This window comes from Phlebotomus papatasi, chromosome 1 (genome assembly GCF_024763615.1).
Source record: "Phlebotomus papatasi isolate M1 chromosome 1, Ppap_2.1, whole genome shotgun sequence".
Classification (NCBI taxonomy): Eukaryota; Metazoa; Arthropoda; class Insecta; order Diptera; family Psychodidae; genus Phlebotomus; species Phlebotomus papatasi.
In genome coordinates, this window is record NC_077222.1 from 40595127 (window position 1) to 40622074 (window position 26948).

A 26948-nucleotide genomic window follows, 5' to 3' on the forward strand; every position below is an offset into this window, starting at 1 on the left:
AAGGACGATTGGAACACCGGTGTCCCATAAAGAAAATAATTTTTCCTGACTACCTAAAGTTATTTTTTCCTTATGTTTGTACGTAATTACAAAGTAGAAGGTTGAAGGAATCTAGGATATTTTTTGCAAGTATTCAGCTGTTTGCTATATAATAAATTTTTAAGCTCAAAAATGACGAATTTTTAAATTCTCATAATGATAATTAATTTTAAATTATTTTTTATACTTCCAATTTTTTTAAAGCAAAACCGTTTTGGAAAAAGAAACTACAGTACTGAAACACATTATTTTTCATTAGAGTGAAAATTATCACTAATTGGTATTGTCAGAAAAATTACTTAAATTTTTAGGCTATTTTTGTCCCTATTGCTCATAGAGGTAAAAAAATACACCTAATCAGACTCTCCTGGATTTTCTGAGACTAGATATAAGACCTTTTACTGATTTTCCCCCCAATTCTGAGATTAATCTTTAAGTCTTAAATCATTGAATCGCCCTTTAAAGGCCGATTCGTATTTTTTGATAAAAATCTTTAACTTTAAACTTTAAAGTGTCAAATTTATTTAAACCTTTAAGACTGTAAATTTCGAATTCTACGCTAAAGTTTTACAGACTTAAAGATGTCAAACGTCTATAAATCGCCTTTAATTTAAAAGCTGCTCGAGAGGACCTTTTAAACCTTTAAGTCCAGTTCAATTTGAAATTGTCAATTGTTCAAGGGGCGTGTTTAATCAAAAAGGTGAGTTTAATTTATCACAAAGATGTATATTTTTCTGGAGAGTGATGTACTTGATCATTTACATAGTTTTTCCCGCTTTTCCTTATTTTCAGTTTTCGAAGTCAATGGATCCAGTACTGGAAGAAGCTGTATGTCGAGCTCTCAGGAATGAACTTCTGAACTGATTCAAAACTTATTATCCTCTTTAGTCGTGCGCAGAGATCACGAACGAGGTACTTGAGAGATGAATCAAATCCTTTAGATGTTCCGGAAAGAGCGTTAATAAAAGGTTTGACCAAAGGGGATCATATCTGTCGCTTAATGCGTCCAGAGTATCTCTGTGTTCCAGGACAAAATTGACGAAGCACTTCATCTGGCTTAAAAGTGTGTTGGGGCCCCTCTTTCTTTTATTCGGTCCAGATGAAGCTTCTGGAACTATAAACTGACTTCGTCACTTACCTACAACAACTTCTTATTTAAATCACTTACCACTTGAAATTAATTGACCTGAATTGCTCATTTTCTTTCAAATCTGTATAAGTATCTTCCTGTGCTTTCTGCTGAATGGGTTTGGTATTTGGTGAAGCACGTGGAGCAACTGCCGATAGTTCAGCGATAACTTAACTCTATTTGATATACTGCAGCGGAATTGCGACACTGAGGAGAGCAGGAACTGTGTAGATTGTTCTTTTTGTTGACAATAAATCGGAACTTATGCACCATTAAAACTGAACGTCTTGTTTTGACATCTTGGATAATCAAATTTCTTTAGTGGCGCTAAAGGCTATTTTATCCAAAACTCCTATATAACTCGGAATTCGAAATCTTTAGTGTCGAAGTTAAAGCTTTAACTTAAATCTTTAAGCTTCTCTCAGAATTGGGAGGTTTGTTTATCTGTTTCATTTTTATTGATGATTTACGGTCCGCGAAAACTGTCTCACCATTAAAGGCTTAAAAAGGCTTTTTTTTAAAGAAATTTCTATTAGTGTGTAGAGACCATAACGCAAAAAGTCTTTTTCACTCCCACACCTAAAAAAAACAACATTTCTAAGATTTTTTCCAATAAATTTATTCAACAATTGCCATGGGCGTATCGCTGAAGATTACATTGTTGTATTTTTCAGAGAGAATTTTTTTAAGTTCTTGAGATTGTGCCCAATCACTAGTTTCACACACTATCTTAACCTGAGCTTCGTAGACATCATGAAGCCAGGCTCTTTCGTGGACAATGTCTTTTACGGAGACTCCCAACGTCGCCAATTCCTGACAAATATCAGCAAGGCCTCCTGGACGATCACTTATGGTGACTACAAAATTCAAAAGACGTCCTTCAGCAGCCATTCCGCGTTCTAAACATCGTCCTAGAACTGTAGAATCCAAGTTCCCGCCAGACAGTATGAGAACCACTCTACAAGAAATAATAATTGCATTCCAATTCATTTTTAATGAAGTGAAATAGAAAAAAAAAATAATAAAGAAAAAGCCTTGTCTTACTTTTTGCCTTTTAACTCATCAAGATGTCCCGATAAGATCGCTCCCAATCCTGCAGCGCCAGCTCCTTCAACAACACACTTCTCCCGCTCCACTAGACGCAAAATTGCTAGTGCAATCCATTCTTCTCGAACCACAACCATCTTGTCCAGCAATGGAGTAATTGTAGCAAAAACGTTGTGGCCAACAGTTGGTACCGCCAAACCATCTGCAAGGGTGGCTTGACAAGGTACTTCTACAGGTTTCCCATTTTCCAAGGCTCGTGAAAAACTGGGGCATTTGTCCGACTCAACACCAATAATCTTGGTTTGCGGCGAGATGGTTTTCATAACCGCTGCCACACCAGCAATTAATCCACCTCCCCCAATGGGCACAACAACAGCATCCGGCTGGCCGATCTGTTCAATAATTTCCAGTCCAATTGATCCCTGACCAGCTATGATATGGGGATGATCGTAGCCGTTGATGAAAACGAAGCCATGTTTCTTTGCAATGGTCATGGCTACCATCTTAGCCTCTGACATATTTTTTCCCTAAAAAAGGAATTTAAAATATATTTTTTAGGTTAAAGACAATACTTTGAATTCAAGCTTGCAATTCTACCCTTAGAATCACATTAGCCCCAAAATTACGACACTTCTGGATCTTCATGATAGAGGCTACTGTGGGCATTACCACCGTTACAGGTATTCCAAGACGAGTAGCATGATAGCATATACCCTGAGAATAGTTTCCTAAAGATGCTGCAATAACACCACGCTTCTTCTCATCGTCCGAAAGCATAAGAAGTGCATAACATGCTCCACGCTCCTTGAAACTGTTAACAAAAATGCAGAAATTATCCTCTTCTTAGACCTGATAAAAGACTTAACAAACCATCCTGTGAATTGAAGGAATTCCTGCTTGAGGTAAATCTCCATTCCAGTCATCTCCGACAAATGGGATCTCTGTGGAGTACAGCAATAAATCCTTCTTAAAAACACCCTTATGCCCAATACACTCTTACAACTAAAAGGCGAGAAGCAGGTTAACATAATTATAATCAAAATAATGATTAGACTAGATTCCCATCAATTTTCCACTGACTAAGCCGATACTCGGCTTAAGCTAAGGGACCCTTTAGTCAGAAAAAGATGGAAATGTAATCTGATAATTATTTTAATTAAAATTATGTTAAACCGTCCCTTGCCTTAAGTCGTAAGTGTGTCTACTAGGACATAACCATCTCGTTATATTTTGTCCAAGTACCTACTCACCTTACAAGGAGTTTTTTCTACGCCATCTTTTATCATAAAAGCCGCAGACGTAACATCCTGATAGGAAATTTTAACTGGTTTGTTAGGAAGACAATAGGGATCCTCAATGTTTTCAACAATCTTGAAATCTTCTTCTGTAAATTCAAATTGATTCTTTTTGGCAGTTTTTATTTTGTGACTTAAAGATGCATTTTCCGAAGAGACAACCATGCATGCCGGATCATTGCAGTGCGGTACTTTTGTCGTAAATGTACGTTTAAGACTTCGGTCAAGGAGGAATTAATGGAAAAAAACAAAGATCAAATGAAAGCCTTCAAAAATTGTATCTGACGTTAGTTATATATGAAGAATTGAAGAAATGGAAGCATTTTCCTGTCCTGGGCCATATTAAAGTTAGTCTGTGGAATACGAAGTTATTCTGCGCTCTAAATACTAGATTTAGAATTAAATCTGGAAATGTAATATGATTATCAAAACTGACTTTGGCTTTTGATAAACTCTTCTCAAAAGAGTCTAAATGAGCTCTACTCTACATATTCAGAGCAATTTTCGTAAAAAAAAACACTTTTTTTTTAAGAAAATCGTCTGCTTTGCTTTATGGTGTCTACACATTACAAGCAATTTTCGTCAAAAATTGCCTTTTTAAAAAAATTCTGACGTTTCTGCCAACAATAATAGGGGAAATTTTCTTTAAAAGGGCATTTTTTTAAAGAAATTTCTCATACTAGTGTGTAGAGGCCATTAGGCGAAAACGTCAAAATTCTATCAAAAATACAATTTTTGACGAAAACTGCTTCCAATGTGTAGAAGCCTTAACCGGGATAAATCTGAAAGTATTACGCAGAGATAAAAACAGTTTTTTTTAAAGAAGGATTACAAGAAATTATTTAAAATAATATTGTGTACATTCTCTGAATAAAACATCAGTCATTTCATTTCATTTCATTTTATTAAGGCCTTTCGTCATTATTGCTATGGAGATGACGGAACCCTAAAAAGGTCAGTATAAAACAGTCCTAATAAAACTGCCTAGGTACTCATAATCGTACGTCCTTTAGTTTTCCCTTAGTTTTCTACTGTTTCTCAATAGAGACTTTCCGTGAAGCCAGCGGCAAACACATCGAATTTGAGAAGAATACACAGAGAAAAATTACCCTCTAAATTCAAGAAAAAAATACTCTAACTAAGGGTTCGATTTTGCTCCAAGCAATTTTTTTTCTTAAATTTCGCTTAAATTAAGAAAAAATTTCTATAAGAGCATTTTCTTAAATTTTAGAGTACGATGGTTTTGAAATTCAGTAGCTTTGAATTTAGACTTTTTTACTCTTAAATTTAGAGAAAAATAGTTTTGAATTTGTAGCAAAAATGGTTTTGATTTTAGAGTATCATGGTTTTGATTTTAGAGTATTTTGGTTTTGATTTTAGAGCATTGTGGTTTTGATTTTAGAAACTTATGGGTTTGATTTTAGAGTATCATGGTTTTGATTTTAGAAACTTATGGTTTTGATTTTAGAGTATCATGGTTTTGATCTTAGAGTATCATGGTTTTGATTTTAGAGAATTGTGGTTTTGATTTTAGAAACTTATGGTTTTGATTTTAGAAACTTATGGTTTTGATTTTAGAAACTTATGGTTTTGATTTTAGAAACTTATGGGTTAGATTTTAGAAACTTATGGGTTTGATTTTAGAAACTTATGGTTTTGATTTTAGAGTACCATGGTTTTGATTTTAGAGTATCATGGTTTTGATTTTAGAGTATCATGGATTTGATTTTAGAGAATTGTGGTTTCGATTTTAGAAACTTATGGTTTTCATTTTAGAAACTTATGGGTTTGATTTTAGAAACTTATGGTTTTGATTTTAGAAACTTATGGGTTTGATTTTAGAAACTTATGGGTTTGATTTTAGAAACTTATGGTTTTGATTTTAGAGTATTGTGGTTTTGATTTTAGAAACTTATGGTTTTGATTTTAGAGTATCGTGGTTTTGATTTTAGAGTACCATGGTTTTGATTTTAGAGTATTATGGTTTTGATTTTAGAGTATCATGGTTTTGATTTTAGAGTACCATGGTTTTGATTTTAGTGTACCATGGTTTTGATTTTAGAGTACCATGGTTTTGATTTTAGAGTACCATGGTTTTGATTTTAGAGTACCATGGTTTTGATTTTAGAGTACCATGGTTTTGATTTTAGAGTACCATGGTTTTGATTTTAGAGTGTTTGCAGTGTTGATTGTCGAGTATTGCTGGTTCTGAAAGTAGAGTATTGTGAGGTTTTGAATCAAGGCAATTTGAGGGTTTTTTTGTGAATGTTATATATTTCATTCTTTACCTTTTCCACGTGATGCATATGATGCGCGCGTATTCACTTCCATGAAACTCTCATATGCATCTTTCATTTCAATTTTCTATATGAACTTTGCCAATCGGAATTTACCTCCACTGAAGTATGTTGCTTAATCTGAAATATTTAAGAGTATAATGGTTTTGATTTTAGAGTATCAAGGCTTAGAACCTCTCATAGTCTGTCTTATTTCGATATTTTTATATAAACTTTTCCAATCGGAATTCATCTCCACTGAAGTATGTTGCTTAATCTGAAATATTTAAGACTAATATGGTTTTGATTTTAGAATATTATTGTCTTGCTTTTAGAGTACTTTGGTTTTGATGTTGGTCTATTGTGGTTTTGAATTCTTTTAGAGTATTAGGGATTTGATTTTAGACTATTGTGGTGATGATTCTACAGCATTGTGGTTTTGATTTTAGAGTATCGTGGTTTTGATTTTAGAGTATTATAGTTTTGATTTTAGAAACTCATGGTTTTGATTTTAGAGTATTATGGTTTTAATTTTAGAGTATCATGGTTTTGATTTTAGAAACTCATGGTTTTGATTTTAGAGTATTATGGTTTTGATTTTAGAGTATCATGGTTTTGATTTTAGAGTATTGTGGTTTTGATTTTAGAGTACTGTGGTTTTGATTTTAGAGTATTGTGGTTTTGATTTTAGAGTATCATGGTTTTGATTTTAGAGTATAGTGGTTTTGATTTTAGAGTATTGTGGTTTTGATTTTAGAGTATTGTGGTTTTGATTTTAGAAACTTATGGTTTTGATTTTAGAGTATCATGGTTTTGATTTTAGAGTATTGTGGTTTTGATTTTAGAGTATTGTGGTTTTGATTTTAGAGTATCATGGTTTTGATTTTAGAAACTCATGGTTTTGATTTTAGAGTATTATGGTTTTGATTTTAGAGTATCATGGTTTTGATTTTAGAGTATCAGGGTTTTGATTTTAGAGTATCATGGTTTTGATTTTAGAGTATTGTGGTTTTGATTTTAGAGTATTGTGGTTTTGATTTTAGAGTATTGTGGTTTTGATTTTAGAGTATCATGGGTTTGATTTTAGAGTATCATGGTTTTGATTTTAGAAACTCATGGTTTTGATTTTAGAGTATCATGGTTTTGATTTTAGAGTACTGTGGTTTTGATTTTAGAGTATTGTGGTTTTGATTTTAGAAACTTATGGTTTTGATTTTAGAGTATCATGGTTTTGATTTTAGAGTATTGTGGTTTTGATTTTAGAAACTTATAGTTTTGATTTTAGAGTATCATGGTTTTGATTTTAGAAACTTATGGTTTTGATTTTAGAAACTTATGGTTTTGATTTTAGAAACTTATGGGTTTGATTTTAGAAACTTATTGGTTTGATTTTAGAAACTTATGGGTTTGATTCTAGAAACTTATGGTTTTGATTTTAGAGTATCATGGTTTTGATTTTAGAAACTTATGGTTTTCATTTTAGAAACTTATGGGTTTGATTTTAGAAAGTTATGGGTTTGATTTTAGAAACTTATGGGTTTGATTTTAGAAACTTATGGGTTTGATTCTAGAAACTTATGGTTTTGATTTTAGAGTATCATGGTTTTGATTTTAGAAACTTATGGTTTTGATTTTAGAAACTTATGGGTTTGATTTTAGAGTCTCATGGTTTTGATTTTAGAGTATCGTGGTTTTGATTTTAGAAACTTATGGTTTTGATTTTAGAGTATCATGGTTTTGATTTTAGAGTATTGTGGTTTTGATTTTAGAAACTTATAGTTTTGATTTTAGAGTATCATGGTTTTGATTTTAGAGTACTGTGGTTTTGATTTTAGAGTATCATGGTTTTGATTTTAGAAACTTATGGGTTTGATTTTAGAAACTTATTGGTTTGATTTTAGAAACTTATGGGTTTGATTCTAGAAACTTATGGTTTTGATTTTAGAGTATCATGGTTTTGATTTTAGAAACTTATGGTTTTGATTTTAGAAACTTATGGTTTTCATTTTAGAAACTTATGGGTTTGATTTTAGAAAGTTATGGGTTTGATTTTAGAAACTTATGGGTTTGATTTTAGAAACTTATGGGTTTGATTCTAGAAACTTATGGTTTTGATTTTAGAGTATCATGGATTTGATTTTAGAGTACCATGGTATTGATTTTAGAGTACCATGGTTTTGATTTTAGAGTATCGTGGTTTTGATTTTAGAGCATTGTGGTTTTGATTTTAGAGTATCGTGGTTTTGATTTAAGGGTATCATGGTTTTGATTTTAGTGTACCATGGTTTTGATTTTAGAGTACCATGGTTTTGATTTTAGAGTACACCATGGTTTTGATTTTAGGGTACCATGGTTTTGATTTTAGAGTACCATGGTTTTGATTTTAGAGTACCATGGTTTTGATTTTAGAGTACCATGGTTTTGATTTTAGAGTACCATGGTTTTGATTTGATTTTAGAGTACCATGGTTTTGATTTTAGAGTATCGTGGTTTTGATTTTAGAGCATTGTGGTTTTGATTTTAGAGTATCGTGGTTTTGATTTTAGGGTATCATGGTTTTGATTTTAGAAACTTATGGGTTTGATTTTAGAAAATTATGGTTTTGATTTTAGAGTATTATGGTTTTGATTTTAGAGTACCATGGTTTTGATTTTAGAGTATTATGGTTTTTCTAAAATCAAAACCCTGATACTCTAAAATCAAAACCATAATACTCTGAAATCAAAACCATAAGTTTCTAAAATCAAACCCATAAGTTTCTAAAAACAAAACCATAAGTTTCTAAAATCAAAACCACAATGCTCTAAAATCAAACCCATAAGTTTCTAAAATCAAACCCATAAGTTTCTAAAGTCAAAACCATAAGTTTCTAAAATCAAAACCATAAGTTTCTAAAATCAAAACCATGATACTCTAAAATCAAACCCATAAGTTTCTAAAATCAAACCCATAAGTTTCTAAAATCAAAACCATAAGTTTCTAAAATCAAAACCACAATGCTCTAAAATCAAAACCACGATACTCTAAAATCAAAACCATGAGACTCTAAAATCAAAACCGTAATACTCTAAAATCAAACCCATAAGTTTCTAAAATCAAACCCATAAGTTTCTAAAATCAAACCCATAAGTTTCTAAAATCAAAACCATAAGTTTCTAAAATCAAACCCATAAGTTTCTAAAAACAAAACCATAAGTTTCTAAAATCAAAACCACAATGCTCTAAAATCAAAACCACGATACTCTAAAATCAAAACCATGAGACTCTAAAATCAAAACCGTAATACTCTAAAATCAAACCCATAAGTTTCTAAAATCAAACCCATAAGTTTCTAAAATCAAAACCACAATGCTCTAAAATCAAAACCACGATACTCTAAAATCAAAACCATGAGACTCTAAAATCAAAACCGTAATACTCTAAAATCAAACCCATAAGTTTCTAAAATCAAACCCATAAGTTTCTAAAATCAAAACCATAAGTTTCTAAAATCAAACCCATAAGTTTCTAAAAACAAAACCATAAGTTTCTAAAATCAAAACCATGATACTCTAAAATCAAAACCACAATGCTCTAAAATCAAAACCACGATACTCTAAAATCAAAACCATAAGTTTCTAAAATCAAACCCATAAGTTTCTAAAATCAAAACCATAAGTTTCTAGAATCAAAACCACGATACTCTAAAATCAAAACCATGAGACTCTAAAATCAAAACCATGAGACTCTAAAATCAAAACCGTAATACTCTAAAATCAAACCCATAAGTTTCTAAAATCAAACCCATAAGTTTCTAAAATCAAAACCATAAGTTTCTAAAATCAAACCCATAAGTTTCTAAAAACAAAACCATAAGTTTCTAAAATCAAAACCATGATACTCTAAAATCAAAACCACAGTACTCTAAAATCAAAACCACGATACTCTAAAATCAAAACCACAATGCTCTAAAATCAAAACCACGATACTCTAAAATCAAAACCATGAGACTCTAAAATCAAACCAATAAGTTTCTAAAATCAAACCCATAAGTTTCTAAAATCAAAACCATAAGTTTCTAAAATCAAACCCATAAGTTTCTAAAATCAAAACCATAAGTTTCTAAAATCAAACCCATAAGTTTCTAAAAACAAAACCATAAGTTTCTAAAATCAAAACCATGATACTCTAAAATCAAAACCACAGTACTCTAAAATCAAAACCACGATACTCTAAAATCAAAACCACAATGCTCTAAAATCAAAACCACGATACTCTAAAATCAAAACCATGAGACTCTAAAATCAAACCCATAAGTTTCTAAAATCAAAACCATAAGTTTCTAGAATCAAAACCACGATACTCTAAAATCAAAACCATGAGACTCTAAAATCAAAACCCTGATACTCTAAAATCAAAACCATGAGACTCTAAAATCAAAACCATGATACTCTAAAATCAAAACCAAAAGTTTCTAAAATCAAAACCATAAGTTTCTAAAATCAAAACCACAATGCTCTAAAATCGAAACCACGATACTCTAAAATCAAACCCATAAGTTTCTAAAATCAAAACCACAATACTCTAAAATCAAGACCATAATAGTATAATAGAATTCAAAACCACTATACTCTTATTTCGAAACGATGATTTCGCTAAGATCAAAACCAAAATAGTCTTAACTCGAAACCTCTATACTCTAAAATCAAAACCATGACCTTCTAACTTTAAAACTTCTGTATGCTCTATCAGTGTTCAAAACTACGATTCTCTAAAATCAAACCCACTGTTCTCCTATTATTAAGCACAATTTATTCTATTTTTTAAACTATCATACTCTTTTAGAGAAATTCAAGCGCAAAATATCTCAATTATAGGGGAAAATAGTTTGAAATTCTTGTACTCTTGATTCAAAACCACGTTTCTTAATTTTTTCTAACTCAAAATTTTTCTCTGTGTATGTTTAGCCCAGTTCTCGAAGATTCCAAAATAAATAATAAACATAAAACCAATTCAATTGATTCTTCAGTTTCTGATCATTTTCTCTTCTAATCCTAAGGTATTTTTTTAATCTTCTCTAATGATGAATTGAATTAGAGACATTTGAGAAGTTAAGCCATATGGCTAAGCCTTATGTCTGAATTCCATATAAAAAATCTGAGATGGAAACTCGACTTATTATGTCGGAAGTCGTTGTAAGGTCGCTATAAAACAAAAAGTTATATTAAAATAAATCAAGAATAGAATTGGAAATTTAATTTTCAAATTTCAGAAATTATTCTTTGGACTTTAGCGTACGGAACAGTAGTCTCAAATCTCAAAATTTCACTAACAATTCAATTCGTCTTGAAAAATAATTTATAATTACCTCCACTCAGAGAAATATTCGAAATTTTGGAATATTTTGGAAATACAGAAATACAGAGAAAAAAATACAGAAAAATATTGGAAATTTAATTTTCAAATTTCAGAAATTATTCTTTGGACTTTAGCGTATGGAACAGTAGTCTCAAATCTTAAAATTTCACTAACAATTCAATTCGCCTTGAAAAATGATACCTACACTCAGAAAAATATTCGAGTGAAACTTACTCGAATCGATGTTGAGTTAACTCTTTTTCGTTGTGATTTTCGATTAACTATATTTTAGAGTTGATTTTACTTCTATTTAGGTGTAATATTCGGAAAAGTTGTTTTAACTTTTTTTTCCTAAAATTTACATGACAAAAAGTGTAAATAACTCTTCTTAAGACTGAAAATAACTCGTTTTAAGAGTTAAAATAACTCGTTTCAAGAGTTAAAAACAAATCTTTTTTAGACTTAAAATAACTCTTTCAAATCCCAAAATAAATATGTTTTGCGATTTTATGTTTTTTTTATTTTATCATTTTCTTTATTAATATATTCTTGACGTCAAGTTCCCTATGTTCCGAGCAAAATATCACCTATGATGCAAGTACATTTCTTTATGAAGCACTGTTAGGTATATTTCTAATTGATGTTCCATATGAACTTTGTCACACGAAAATCTTATTGACTGATTCTTAAAACGAAAACGCTTAAGCATATACTTCAGTCGAGATAAAATTTTACATCGAAAAGAGTAATAATTAGATCGATATCCGACGAATTAATTCAACTCGCACGAAGAGTTGTTTCAACACTATTTCCTAAAATTTACAACGAAAAAGAATAACAATTACATCGATATTCGCAGATTTAATTCAACTCTGCCATAGAGTTGTTTCAACTTTTTAGGTTTTTTCTTAGTGAAATAAAATAATTCATATTTATCTCGTTTTTTTTAAGAATGCGTGGTTCTTCCAAGAAAATTCTATACCCTCATTATTATCATTATTTATTATATCGAGTCATGGGCCCCATGGGCCGTAGTGGGGATGATGATAAGATACAAGGCCTGATTACAACGTACTCAGAGTTAAGTCCCATATGCGCCTTAGATAAACATGAAATAAATAAATTCCAATTAATTAATTGCCAAATTTATAAGAAAATATTTGCATGATAGTCCTTATTGAAAGATCACCAGAAAATTGCTTTCTCTCCGAAATTTATGGGTTTTGGGGCAATGGATCATCTCTGTTTACAAGCCTTCTTATCACATCCAGCAGAAGACGTAACAATATTAAATGAAAAAAAAACTGGAGCTGAGACAATCCTCCTAAAAGAGGCGTGTATGGGAACAGCTGAGGCTTGAAAACATTTGATTATCGTTAGGTATAATGTGTATACTAAATAACATCAAAAACCATGTATTTAGAGGCATTATTAACCCCTTCGATAATGTTTTGCTAGCATATTTTCATTCTTTGCATTGATTTTCACATGAAAAGACTAATCAAAAGTTTTTTTTCTTGCAAAATTTTAGTACTATCAAGAAACCACAAATTTGCAAATTTAGAAGTTATACTTACAATTTGATGACGGGTGTTAAATTTCCAACAACTGAGACTCTCCTCATTCTTCCCACAAAACTTTATTCAAATTTTGAACGGATAAGTAAATTTTCTGTTTGTTTCAATGCGGTATCTTTTCTTCCAGTCTAAATTTTTATTTTGTCGAACTGCAAAGCTCGCAGGTGCAATAAGCTAAATAAAATTACATCACTGATTGTCTAAAAGAATAAAATACATATATTTGCATGTCACATTACAACATATCTTCTTTTCAAGAGAATATTGTAAGAATGGTCTCGTAAGGAATTCTAAATTTAATTTGCAATTGCCATTGGGACGTCGTTGAAGACAACATGGCTATATTTTTCAGTAAGGATTCTTCTCAGTTGCTCAGAATGAGCCCAATCACTAGTTTCGCACACAACTTTCACTTCCACGCTGTAAATATCCCTGAGCCAGGCTCTCTCATGCATAATGTCCTTTATTGAAACGCCCAATGCAGCGAGTTCACGACAGAGCTCAGAGATTCCTCCTGGACGGTCACTAACCGTGACGACAAAGCGAAGTAGACGTCCTTCAGCGGCCAGGCCACGTTCTAAACATCTCCCAAAGATAGTAGTGTCAATATTGCCACCACATAAGAGAAGGACAACTCTGGGGAAATAAGAAAATTCAATTAAGTAAAGTTTCTCTCCTAAGTAATCTTCAAAGAGGTTCAGCCCAATTCATAAAAAGAAAATATAGAATAGGTGTGGAAACGGGTGAGCGTCGGGTAAGAAGAAGCAAAGAAGAGTCTCAAATTCTTCCCAAAGCTTTCGGCTCGGACTCCAGGCCTTCCTCAGTGGTCAAATTTTTAGTCTTTTCTTGCTTTGTCAAATGGTCTTTTTTGTTCACAGGGCATGGGATTTGAGGCACTGCACTTAATTTTTTACTTATTTTTAAAATTTTAGCAATTTTTCTCTCTTTTTGTGTGTCTTTCTTAATATTTCTTTGTGAGACTACTTTGTGAGTAGTCTCACAAAGAAAAGACTGCAAGAAAAGACTAAAAATTTGACCACTGAGGAAGGCTTGGAGTCCGAGCCGAAAGCTTTGGGAAGAATTTGAGAATTTTCTTTGCTTCTTCTTACCCGACGTTCACCGGTTTCCACACCTATTGAATTAATCGTCGGAAATTACCGAAAATATAGAATATTGAAATTCACGATTTACAAATTTGCCCTAGTCTACCCTACTTTGTACAAGATAATTAAGACTTTCAAAGCAAAAAGGGACCCTATCGTATATGCATTTCCTTGTTAAAATAGTGTTCGCTTGGTATTATCCATGGCTTTTTTTTGTAAACCATAATAATCGTCAAATTAAATAAACAGTGACCAGTAATAAGTTTCGCCTTAGTCCAGCCCATAGTTCATCTTTGCACCAATCTTTGCACCCTCCTGTTCATAAACATTTCTTTAATTCTAATGTGTAAGAATGGTTCTCACCGATCATGATAGATCGGATCGCTAAAGACCACTCTTAAGTTTTAGAATTAAAGAAAAGCTTACAAACAGGAAGGGGGCAAAGTCACTCATGGACTCATGGAGCTATTTGAAGCCAATTCCTAAATTGATCTCGGACTCAGCTCACAGTGCCCCAAGGAAAAACTTTATTTAAACAAAAATTTAATATATTTATCCCTCCATACGGAAAGGTATCTTATAATACGGAAAAACTTCTCACTTTTTAAATATTTAGCATAACGACCACGAGTGCAGAAAAATTCCCATACGCATTTGTATGTGAAAGTAAGAAATTGGCTTCAACTTTGAAGGCCACTCGCCGAGGACTAGCCCATGGAGGATAAAGTCTTTCGCATCAAAAATGATGTTTCTTAACCGATTTGGATGATCTCATTAGGAAACATCGCAAGCACTAAATAATCCTAGTTCGAAAAGCTAACAACTGCAGTACAAAAGGGACAGATAATCCTAACCGGCTTATGTAGGTGAGATTCTTAACGTGAGCTAACTCGGAGTGCATGCAAATTTGATTTAGAGCTGAAGTTGGGAGACGCCATTCAGTTATCTTGAATAAAATTCGTGAAATTATACAAATTTTGTATTTAAACCAAAATATCAAGGATTTGGATGAACTGAGAGAAAAGTGTTATATGGGTGAAATGTAGACCAGAATGTTCTCTATAATTTTCCCATAGAACATGATCTCATCGATTACTGAGAACTCAAGATAATCGAGGTTTTTTGTTTCTTAACTCGTTTTTTTTCATCCAGAGTTCCCCAAGTAGTCATTTGTTGAACTTCAACTATATCAAAGAATTGTTGTATTTTGTGGGACTTTCCATTTAAAACCCTATTTTAAGTGTCTTGGTCGAGTAGAGGCAGTCAAATTGGCATCTGAGTGGTTTCAAAGCGTTATTATGGGAAAAATCATTTTTTTCACACTTAAACGGCAAAATCGGAGTGATAGCGTAGTCTGAGTGGAAAATGATGTATGGACGAAATGTAGAGACAAATGTGCTCTACAATTATGTTGAAGTAATCATCAAAATCGGTTCAGCGACAGTCGAGATAATTGAGGTTATGTGATATTGAAATTGGTTTTTCGACTGTGGCGCCCCTGGTGTTGGTCCCACGAAGTTCAAATATTCTAGAAAGTTGTAGCATTTGGTGAGATCTTTCGTTTAAGCCCTCATTCATCAAAATCGGTCACATAGAACCGGAGATATGATTTTTTGAATTTTGTGAACTTTGACCCCTCATATCTCCGGTTCTATTGAAACCACAGCGCGCATACGCACCATTTTGGAAACGTCCTAGACTGGACTACAACATACTAAAATTTCATTAACTTGCACAATGCCGTTTTTGAGAAAAGTGACTTTGAATTTCGATGAATTTTGACGCTATCACAGCGCCACCTATGGTGACTTTTTGAACTTCCATCTGAAAGTGCTCATCGAGACGAAACCAAAAAGGTAAAATTTAGGTCGCTATGTTAATTAGAACCGGAGATAGAGGCCGGTCAATGTTCGAACTTTGACCCCTTATAGCTCGGGTCAGGGGTTTTAGATCGACTTAAGGTTTTTTTTGTTTGATAGGTATAATCAACGGCTACAACATACTAAATTTTCAGCCCGATGCACAATGGAATTTTTGAGTTATTTAACTTTTAAGATTTAAAAATTTTCTTTTTAAAAAAAGCGCCCCTAGCGGTGGTTTTATGAACTTGCGATGTTAGAAGGGGAAGTGGAATTTCACGAGAGCTTTCCAAAAAGCCCTCACTTTTTAAATTCTGACAATTAGAACCGGAGTAATGGCCATTTTAAGAAATTTTTTTTGGACCCTTATAGCTCGGGTCAGGGGGGTCGGGGGACCTTAAGTTTGGTATTGATGGAAAGCTCTAAGGCCCAGCTATAACATACTAAAATTTGAGTCCGCTGAATGCCATAGGGGCGGAGCTATTGAGAAAACAAAAAAAGGGGGGTCTTCAAAATGGCGGAAGGAGGGGTGGGGGGTGGGGGGTCTATGCACCAAGTTGCAATTTTCACCCGATATATAACCTTTGCCGAAAACCGCAAGTCGATATCTTTTTTAGTTTAGGAGCTATTAAGCTCCAAAGAGCGGCCGGCCGGCCGGCCGGCCGGGAACGTAACTTAGCCACATATATATTCGGAATCAGGAAGTGGCGAAACACATTTTGGCCAAATTTGAGGTCGATCGGACGACATGAAATTTTGTTAGGATTATAGTAGGTGAGATTGTTAAGAATCTCACCTAATAGCACTCGAATATATTAAATATAAATTTCTACTAACTTTTTGCCCCTGTACTCGTTAAGATGTCCTGCAAAAATTGCTGCTAGTCCAGCTGCGCCTGCCCCTTCCACAACACACTTCTCCTGTTCAACGAGACGCAAAATAGCTAGTGCAATCCATTCTTCCCTAACCACTACCATCTTGTCTAATAGAGGAACTGCCGTTGCAAATGCATTATAGCCTACAGTTGGAACTGCTAGGCCATCGGCTAGAGTAGCCATGTTTGGAGTTAAGATAGGTCCGCCATGTTCCATGGCTCGGGAGAAACTCGGACATTTGTCCGATTCAACCCCAATTATTTTTGTTCGGGGTGAAATTGCCTTGATAGCAGTTGCTACACCAGCTATAAGTCCTCCACCACCAACTGGAACAACTACAGCATCAGGTTGTCCCATCTGTTCTATGATCTCGAGGCCAATTGTTCCCTGACCTGCCATTATGTGAGGATGATCGTAGCCATTAACATAGACATAGCCACGTCGCTTTGCGATGGACATTGCGATCTTCTTTGCTTCAGACATATTGTCTCCCTAAATATAGAGGTTAATCTTGGGATCAACAAAAAAAAAGAAGAGACGTAACCGATTTTTATCATACCTTGACAATAACATTAGCACCATAGTTCCGGCACTTCTGGATCTTCATGATTGGAGCCGCAGTGGGCATCACTACTGTTACAGGAATCCCCAAACGGTTAGCATGGTAACTGAGGCCCTGAGCATGATTGCCCAGAGATGCCGAGATAACGCCAATACGCTTCTGTTCTTCAGAGAGCATGAGGAGTGCGTAGCGTGCTCCACGTTCCTTAAAGCTGCGTTATTAGTGAAATGATTAAAGTCAGAGATGTGTTATTTTTAGACACTCGAATGGTTTGGACGCAATAAATCTGAAGGCGCGATATCATAGATGATTTACACATTCGCAATCATCCACTTCTCCTAAGGTGATAATTGATTAATTACACATCGATTTAGTGTACAAACAATAGGTTTAAATTTCACGCGGAAGCTATAATTTTATTAGAGAGCTTTCGCGATTAGAGATTAGAATTGTTTTTTGTAATACTAACCTGCCTGTAAATTGGAGGAATTCTTTCTTGAGATAGAGATCCATTCCAGTCATCTCGGACAAGTGAGATTTCTGGAATTTAATTAAAAATTCTCTTGAACTGATGAAACTCTGTTCTTGATATTTTCACACTAACCTGACATGGGGTATTCTGAATGCCATTCTTGATGAGAAAAGCTGCCGAAGTGATGTCTTGAAAGCACACTTTGACTGGATTCTCAGCAATACAGTAGGGATCCTCAACATCTTCGATTATTTCAAAGTCCTCCTCAGTAAATTCAATTTGCTGGTTTCCATTTATACCATTTTCATGTCCGTTTATATGTCCATTTGCGATCTGATCTACCTTCTTCACAGTTATCACCTCCCCATTTTCAGGCTCCGTAAACGATGTCATTGCAATCAAAAGGGCACAAGAAATACTACGAGAGATCAATGGTACATAATGAGGAAAAATGCGATTAAACTGCAGTTATCTCTCGAATTGCTCATGACTATTTTATTTACATAAATCTTCATTTTTTTTCTATCTCGGAGTGTTGGACAATTGAAGTGATAAGGAAATGTGCAATTGAGTTCAAAAGTCCGGAAAAGGAGAACACAGAATATTTATTTTTTATCATCATGAAGACTGTTGCTTAGGGCAGGACAATAAAAAAGATGAAAAAAAAATCTTGAGGTCTTCAGAGACAATAAGCAAAGAAGTACGATGATAAAACTTGTCTCGTAAACATGTTTTTGGTGGTCAACTCTGTGCCCAAATATTCCTTATCACACCAAATTGTTTTTTTGCTCATATGAAATGATCGAGAGAACAAAAATTACGGTGAAAGGTTGTATGTATTTAGCAGGATGTTTAAGGCAAAAAATGTTTCTAGCACTTACTTTTAATTTATGTACAAAAACCGTCGAATCTCACTAAAAACACAAAATCACTTTCTTCAAAAATTACACTTTTCACAGATGAAAACTTCAAAGATGAGCCAATTGAATCGAACCTTATCGATGAGAAAGCCACTTTGCGACTGTCCCAAACGAGAGATCACAAGGGAATGCCTCTCTCTCAGCCGTATGATGATATATTAAGTGTGGATTTGCTAGCACGGGATCATCTCTGTTTACAGCTACTCTTATCACATCTGCAAAATACGTAACATTTATTGATAAAATTAAACTGAAGCAAATCCCAAAAAAGGCGTGTACAGAACAGCTGATGGGGCTGTAAAATTTGATTATTATTAGGTAATTCAATGATAAATCTGTTACCTACCGAGGAGTTCAAATAACCCCTTCAGAATTATTCAAAAGCCCATAAGGTAGCTGCTCATATGTACACGTGTGTATACTCGTGTATATACACGTATTTCTGAATATTTTTTTTTTAACAAATAAGCCTCATGAAATGAGCAAGGTATTATAAGAAAAGACTCTCAAGATAGGGTAACAACCTTATAATTAATAGAATAATTAAAAGCAGAACAAGTTTGGATTCGAATGTGAAATATCGTAAAACGAACAATGCAAAAAAGACTAATAATTCGATAAAAGATATAACATAATACTCGTACTTATAAGTACGATTACATGTGTACTAATTTCTCTTATAGGGTGGAGTAAGTACTTTTGGCCACTTTAAGGTTTCATGTGCTTGTAATTTTTATAATCTTTATTTAAATAAAATGAAATTTTGTACAAATATATCTTAAAGTCGATTTTTCTTAATAATCCAAGAGAATTCCCAAAATTTTTTGGATATTTTAGTGAAAAATGCATTTTATGCAACTATGCATGTTTCAGTACTTTTGGCCACTTTGTAAGTACTTTTGGCCATTGTGTGCAAGCACTTTTGGCCACTTGTTTCCAATAGAATTTTAATAAAATAATAGTAGAAATAGCTCTCGAAAACTTTCACAAATACACAGCACAAGTCCTATTCTTATTTAACACCAATTTTATGTGATTATTAGAGTATTTTAAACGACTTTTTGCATATTTTCTATTTGATGTAAAAATCAGTCAAAAGTCACGATTGTTTTTACTGAAATCCGCGAGGTGCGCCACGTATAAAATATATGGGAAAATGAATGGCCAAAAGTACATACACAGCCGAAAAAAGTAAGCTCTTTTAGCCACATCCGCTTTTAATTTAATTTGTTAGAAAATCTTATTAAGGATGATATCACAATAAAATTTAGTTAATTATGAAATGGACTTTCATTGAATAACATCAAATATTTTCATCAAAAATATGAAATAATGCAAAACAATTTTTCTTAACATTAACAAGTTTCTTAAGAATCCCATGTTTTTTTAGTGATTGTTTACCTTGTCGAGAATTTCTTTGAATAACTTAGAATTAATCTAGTCGATACAAAATCAAATATGCTCGCACACTTACTTGGCGCTCTTGTAATTTGTCTCTGTATCTTCAAAAAAAAAAAAACTTTGAAAAATAAAAATCAATTTTTTGACCTTGTCATTCAAAAAAACCCTATTAACTAATTTCAGTTCAATTTACTAAAGTGACTTAAACTTACGTTTTAACTTTGAAATAAATTAAAAAACATGCGCCTTTATTAATTCCAAAAATCTTATTCAAAATTTTAAACAAGGGACTGAACAAGACTTAATCATATTGAGCTCTACGTCTTTAATGACACCGTTAACACCTTACTATCTTACCTTTTTTTTAAATTGATTGATGACAAATACCTGGAGATATTAAATTATGTTGACTTATTAGGATTTTGCGAAATTGTTTTACCGATAATGTTTACTTGGTGTAAAAAAAAGTGCACAAGGTACAGAGCAGGTGATTATAAAAAAAATACCAGCTAAAAATCTGTACTGCTGAGTCAGACACGTATAAAAGTACCTGGTTCATCCAGCTCTAGAAGAATTATCTAAAAAGCACATTTCTCGTTGAAATAAATAAAAATTGTCTGCAATAAAATTGAAGAGAAATACATTTTATATAAAAATTCATCAGGTCGACATTTCTTCCATTTACGAAAAATCTATTATAAAGCGAATTAAAATGCCTGTAAATACTTTCTGGAGTAATTTTATGCACATTCGCCTTCGAGATAGAGGATATTGGTCTATGTTATAGAACGGTTAAATTCTCATGAGAAAATTCTGAACCTATTATCTCATGTTTTCTAGAAGCTTGCAATGAAATATATGTTTTATCCGTTTCGCCATATTATGCCCCAGGTTCGCCCATACATTATCTTTGATATTCCATCTAGAAGCTTAATTATTCTTATCATGTTACTGCTCGAACTCAAAGAGAGAGCAGTTATATTATCGTCTACCTTTAGCTGTTTTCAAATTGTCACCGTCCTGAAGCTTAAACGGTAAAAGGCATCAATTTCCGATCTTCAATGACCCCCAATAAAACAACAATATCCCCAGACGTTTTTTTTTTCTTTTCCACCGACCCCCCTCCAACGCCTCCAAAACCATGTTTTTAAACGATTTTCGGATATGTTTTAGAGGTAGTCCAGGAGAACATTTCGTCCAAACATACCTATGACCGGAAAATTCTCCATTTTGAATTATTATTGAAGGTGAAAGGTAAACCACTTTGAAGAGGCTATTTTTCAAGCGATTTGGTTAACTTTTGATTCCTTGGAAAGGTATTGAAATTTTGAACCCGGCTGTATCGGTCGTCATCGAGAATGAACCGGTTAAGTACCGATTTTTGAATATTTTTTCTGTTTTTTTATTCTTGACCCTAATGCCTTAGACACACTTACGACTTAGTGGAAAATTATGGAAATATAGTTTAATCATTATTTCGAATATAAAATTACGCTAAGCCGTCTCTCGGCTAATCCTCAAGTCTGTCGAGGCGGTCGAGGCCTTAAGTTGGTTCCCGATCTAAAGGTTAAACGGTAAGAGATATTAACTTCCGGTCTTCAACGACCCCCCCCATAATTTTCATGGCTTTCGTATTGTCTATAAACAATATTAAAAAATATGCTAACGGAGGGGACTTTCTCATGAGTTCGAGCATTCCACTAAGTTGGGACGCTTTGCCATCTCTTTTGATTCAAAATTTTTATAGTTAGATAAAGCGTCACCAAAACTACCAATTCTCTTATAATCTATGAGAATTGCCATTAATATGAAAGTGCACAATCATCTAGAAATTTAATTTTGCGTTGTAGATTCGATTAAAAATACAATTTCTTCCGTAGACTTTTCTCAGTGGATTGTTATGAAAAAAAAATCACTCCGTCTGGGTCCAACATCGATGAGAAAATACGTAAGATTTTGAGCATGAATTTAAATATATTATCATAATTTTATATCCTTTATTTATCCTCTCTCTCTCTCTCTTCACTATACAATGGTGGTAGTCTGAAAAAATACTTCATTTAATATTTTCCAATAGAGAATATTTCACACAATAATTTTTTTTTAAATAACTTTTTTTTTCATCTGTATAAATTCTCTCCATATCTCTCTCTAAAAAAAAAGAAATGCTAACTTGGAACAACTCTGCCTATTTCCTTTAAGATCTTCATTTATTCTTAATTGCCATCTTTTGCTGTTTTTAGTCAATATTCTTCTTGTTTCTTGTCAACCTGGTGTTGTGCTAGAAATTTGTATATAATTCAATTTTATCAATTGAAATTCCTTGTTTTTGTGGTCAGAACAATCGTACAATGCTTATATTTGTATTTTGCGATTTTTTGGTAACTTTAAATGAAAATTTGATGGTCTTTGGCCCCCCGAATACCGCAAAAAACTAGATAAAATTTGTGTTTAGCAGTCGAAAGTTAACAAAGAGAAGATAAAACATAATTAATTGTTTAGTAAACAGTTATTAAAAATTATAATTTCTGATAACTTTCAGTATCACAAAGCTTAATAAATTGTGAAATTAAAATATTAATAATAACTTTTGCAACAGTTTTCTTTTAATTTTTTATTTTACACATAATATTTAATTTGTTTACTTCCCTTGTATGTATAATAATTTTATAATTGTATTCCATCATCGTCAATAACTTTCAATATTTTCTTTTAGTAGAAGATCATCAATGTAAATACTGTGTATTGTGTCAAGAATAAATTATTTTATGATGTTAAAGAGGAAAAGAAACATATCAAAGAAACAATATTTAGCTAGATTTTCTTTTATTTAGCATATATTTTTTTAATTTTTTTTTCTTAAAGAGTAGAATTAATATATTTATTGTTGCAATATTAAAAGGATTTCTTCGTGCTTGAAAACTCGTGCTTCAGTAACTTTTCATTTTGGCTGGACTTTTCTCTACCCGTTCTTTTTGATTGAAACAATAAATATATTTAAAAGGTTTTTTTTTGTCATTCTTCTCTAGCGAATACAATATGAATATGTGTATCTCTTTTTTCTAATGGTTATTGATAATAAATTTAACTTATTTTTCCTCCTGATGTTCTTATTTTCTTTTTTTTTACTACTAGGTAAAATTCTATTAATTGTTGTATATAAGTAAAGTTCATTAGACTTTCCTATAGGAAATTGAATTTTCTCCCACTTCCACTAAAAAATATTTCTCTGTCTAAGATCGATTATACTTTTCTTTAGATGAATTTCTCCTGTGATCCTGTGATAGTGCAATCAGAGACTCCCCCCTTTTTATTCTTATATTTTTTAATACAGTATTTTTTTTTTCATTTAATTAAGGATTTTCTGACCCATTTTTTCTGGTTGTTTAATAAAGAACAGTGGTATTTATACTACGTTTATAATAGTGTATATAAATATAATAATTATACAATTTTTTTTATCTCTTTTCTCACTTTATGTATAAGTCCTTTTAATATTTAATAATATGATTTTCTTTAATAGGTGAAGAATTACTTTCAGTGTTTCTTTTTTTCTTTTTCTCATTTTCTCTTTGGACATTGACCGGAACATTTGTCCCTCCCCTCCTCCCAATTTTTGGTGTAAGTTTTTTTTTCTACATTTTCACTCACTACTTTTTTAATTTAGTTTCTTTTTTCTCAAGATCTACATAAATAGATTTTTTTTCTCCCATGTTAATTTTATTTATTATGTGCGCAAGAATAATTCCCTCTCTGAAGTTTATTTTTTCACTTTTTTTTAGCACACAAAATTGATTTTCTTTTTTAGTTCTCTCCACGAGATTTTTTTTCACAGATATTCATTTTTCTATCCTCCCTCGGAATTGAATTTTAGCAATGAGCCAATAGCAGTGGTCTAACATCATCAACATTTATATTTTTTTTCCAACACTATCATCTTTACTGACTTGAAGTTCGAAAGGTACTTTATTACTCATCGTATAAATTTGAAGAGTTTTGTTTTAATGGGAAAGGAAACTTTGTGTGTCACAGAGAAATGCACCATCATTTTTGGAAAATTCTTGCGGAAATTAAAAAATAAATAAATAAAATACGTTTTTTTTTGGTGGGGTGAAAGGTCTGAGGAAGCGAAAAGGAAATTTGCTGGTGGGAAATGGAAAAAAATGAAAATAAATCCACAGCCTCTCGTCAACTTAAAACTTGTTTACATCTTGCGTTCTTCGTGAGCTTTCTTGACGATCGCCAGCTTTGAGTGTGGAGATCCGGGCACAAGAGACCGATATGGAGCCTCTTTTGTACCATGCAGAACCAGAGACCATTCCTTAACGAATCCCATTCGTGGCTGTTGAGAATTAAATCGAGCCTGAAAAAAGATTGAGCTTTAGTTATTAAAATATTAAAAAAAAATCTTTTTGGAAATGAGTTTTATCTTAAACCATTCGTACCATCGCTTACCGTATTAATCAAAAAATAGACGAATTTGAATAATTTATTTCTACGCAATTGATGTCGGGAATGGATTTTTAGTTAAAGTCAAGGGGGAGATTTAGGGTCGGAAGTGGTGTACAGGCGAAAATGCAGTGCTTGGAAGTCTTTGGAAGTGGAAGTGTTCAAATATAAAGTTTTTTTGCCTAATTACGATTTTTTCAGACTACGTTAGTTTTAGTTGAGATTTTTAATTCGAGAGACAGTATAATTTGAAAAAGTTTGTTGAAATTTTCAAGTTCGGCTATTACAATTAAATGGAGCAAATACGCTCAAACTTATTATAGTTTAATTTGTGTCGTAATTTTTCCAAGGAAAATTTACAGTTGAACAATAATTTTCCTTAATTTTTGCATGAATTACAAATTCATGTAGTGGCTCGCAAATAATGACATAGCATTGCAATTGACTTTCAATCAATTTGATATAATTTTTTTCTAATTTATCGTATTCGTGGGACTTTTTCGCGAATGTCATTAAGCGGTATCCCATAGGTTACCTGTACCATTTTTTGTTTACCTGTTTGCATTTACTGGAAAGGTTTTAGTGTATTATATCTCTTCGATGCCAAAAGTATTCTTCAAAAAAGTAGATTTGTGTTTTTGAGGACTATTTCAAAATGAGGAACGAAAAGGTGCAATTGTAATATGAAATGCTAGACTAATTTTGGAAAGGTCTAAGTAAGTGATGTACTTCTATTAAAGAAACATTTTGGGGGTTTATTTAGATTTTGTCCTTGCTTTAATGATTATTGAAAAGTGGCTTTGAAAATTTAGAAATAGGAATTTATTCTTCAAAATATCAATTTCATTTTAAAGGGTCTCTAATATTGATGCCAATATTGTGAGAATCCTAGTAGAAGAAAATTTATGGATAGCAATTGAAGAAACTGTTAAAATGTCGGAAAACAATAATTAGATCGTATTTCGCTATGTAGAAAGGCTTGGATGTGTTTAAAAGCTCGGCACGTAGGTGCCACATTCTTTCACTTAAAGGAAAAAGCATAACTTTATGATTGTGACCATTTTTCTCTTGATATGTTGCGATAAAAAAATCTTTTTTGCGGATCGATTGGCGACAGGTGATGAGGAATTGATCTAATACAACAATAGCGAAAAAGATCCTGGAAAAAAAGCTTGTTGCAAAATTTGATTAGCAATCATCTAAAACTTTTCCCAAGAGTGCAAAATTTTTTAATTTTAAAGGATTTTGAAACCAGAGAGAGAATCAAGCTCAATAAAATGTGAAGATTCATCTGAAGTGCTGAATTAGTTGTTGCATTCGTACTTTTTAACTCTTAAAGACTCTCCAGCATAGTTTCAAAAATTACAAACGACAATACGTATTTTTCTAAAAGTAGCTTCACAGCTTCTTAGGAAAATTCAAAATATGTTAATACCCCTTCGTAAAACGCAGATAATATTAAAATATTGAAAGTATGCAAGAATATCTGGCGCAAGAAATTCAAAATATAAGCAAAATTTTAAAAAATATGTGTAAAAATAAATTTCTTGAGATTTTTTTAGAATTTCCTTAATTAGGTTTTTCATCATAATAAATAAATTATACATTAATTTCTAAGCATAAGAGGTGCATGAAGTGCAAGAAGTGCTGGAAGTATTGCATTCTCGAGAGTGTTGCGAAGTTCTGGAAGTGCGAAGGTCTCTTCCATACAAATTGGAAGTGGTGTACACATTTTCACCCAAATATCTCCCCCTTGGTTAAAGTAGAGTCTTTCAAATTCGAACGATGGTTAAATTCAAAATGTCATTTGTGGGGTTATGTTAAAAAATCCGTGTTGTGAATAATTGAAAATCATACCTATTTCTGTGCTGTTTTCTGTATATTTATATACATTATGAACGAATTAAATGAAAATTAATATCGTCACTATGAAGATTTGTGAGAAAATGCAGGCATTTGATTCAAAGTACGATTTAATCCTACATAAATTCCAATATGGCTCCGGCACACCTTTTAGATCAGGAAAATTTTATAAAGTAAAAATTCACCTTCTTTTCCTTCTTAAAAGTTTTGTATATGTTTCTCCTACTCATTTGAACTCTTTTTCTTTTAAACATCAAACCAAATTAAATTTAGTTCAGTCCAATTTTGAGACCGACTTATGCAAATCTTTTGAGAAAGAAAACAACGCGAATTTTGTCTTCATGAAATTATACCGAGTTAAAAGGTGTGGCGAAGGCATTAGTATTAAAAGTTTCACCTGATTTGAATTCTGATTGTCAATTTGTTTTTTTTTTTTTTATAGGTACCATATCGAAATCAATGGAGTTTGTATTAAATTAATGTAAAGAATTTAAATTCAGTGACCGTTAAAACGCGTATTTGACAGCGACTTTCCGTGCCCCTTCAGGGAAATTGTTTGCAATTTGGGACAGCTTGTAATTTTGGACACTTTGTGGGTGAAATCGGAAACTACAAATAAATTGATTACAATTATAGAATATTCTTTGAATATTTAATGAATAATGCATTTCATCTAAATATTTACTCTTTTTAGTAGATATGAACACTGTTCAATTTTGAATATTATTTGAATTAAAATTGCGT

The 26948-nt window shown here is 32.4% G+C and overlaps 3 protein-coding genes across 3 annotated transcripts in view; all 3 read right to left on the minus strand.

Moving 5' to 3' along the window:
* Positions 1 to 1762: 1762 nt before the first annotated feature.
* On the minus strand, positions 1763 to 12830 carry LOC129799716 (L-threonine ammonia-lyase-like). Its single transcript, XM_055843877.1, has 6 exons — positions 12701 to 12830; positions 3466 to 3727; positions 3086 to 3156; positions 2813 to 3026; positions 2213 to 2742; positions 1763 to 2126 (listed from the first exon to the last, which is right to left on the minus strand). The coding sequence occupies exons 1-6, from the start codon at positions 12745 to 12747 to the stop codon at positions 1787 to 1789; spliced, it is 1464 nt and encodes a 487-aa protein (XP_055699852.1). The 5' UTR covers positions 12748 to 12830; the 3' UTR covers positions 1763 to 1786.
* Positions 12831 to 12896: 66 nt separating this feature from the next.
* LOC129799717 (L-threonine ammonia-lyase-like) lies at positions 12897 to 18678 on the minus strand. The gene is made up of 6 exons (XM_055843878.1): positions 18453 to 18678; positions 17704 to 17989; positions 17569 to 17639; positions 17097 to 17310; positions 16500 to 17029; positions 12897 to 13336 (listed from the first exon to the last, which is right to left on the minus strand). The coding sequence occupies exons 2-6, from the start codon at positions 17962 to 17964 to the stop codon at positions 12997 to 12999; spliced, it is 1416 nt and encodes a 471-aa protein (XP_055699853.1). The 5' UTR covers positions 17965 to 17989; positions 18453 to 18678; the 3' UTR covers positions 12897 to 12996.
* A 3168-nt stretch (positions 18679 to 21846) lies between these two features.
* Positions 21847 to 26948, minus strand: part of LOC129799714 (neuroendocrine convertase 2) — a 79589-nt gene continuing 74487 nt past the window's right edge. The window contains exon 11 of the mRNA XM_055843876.1: positions 21847 to 24255. Coding sequence (XP_055699851.1) covers positions 24097 to 24255 — 159 coding nt within the window. The 3' untranslated portion in view covers positions 21847 to 24096. The remainder of the gene's footprint in view (positions 24256 to 26948) is intronic.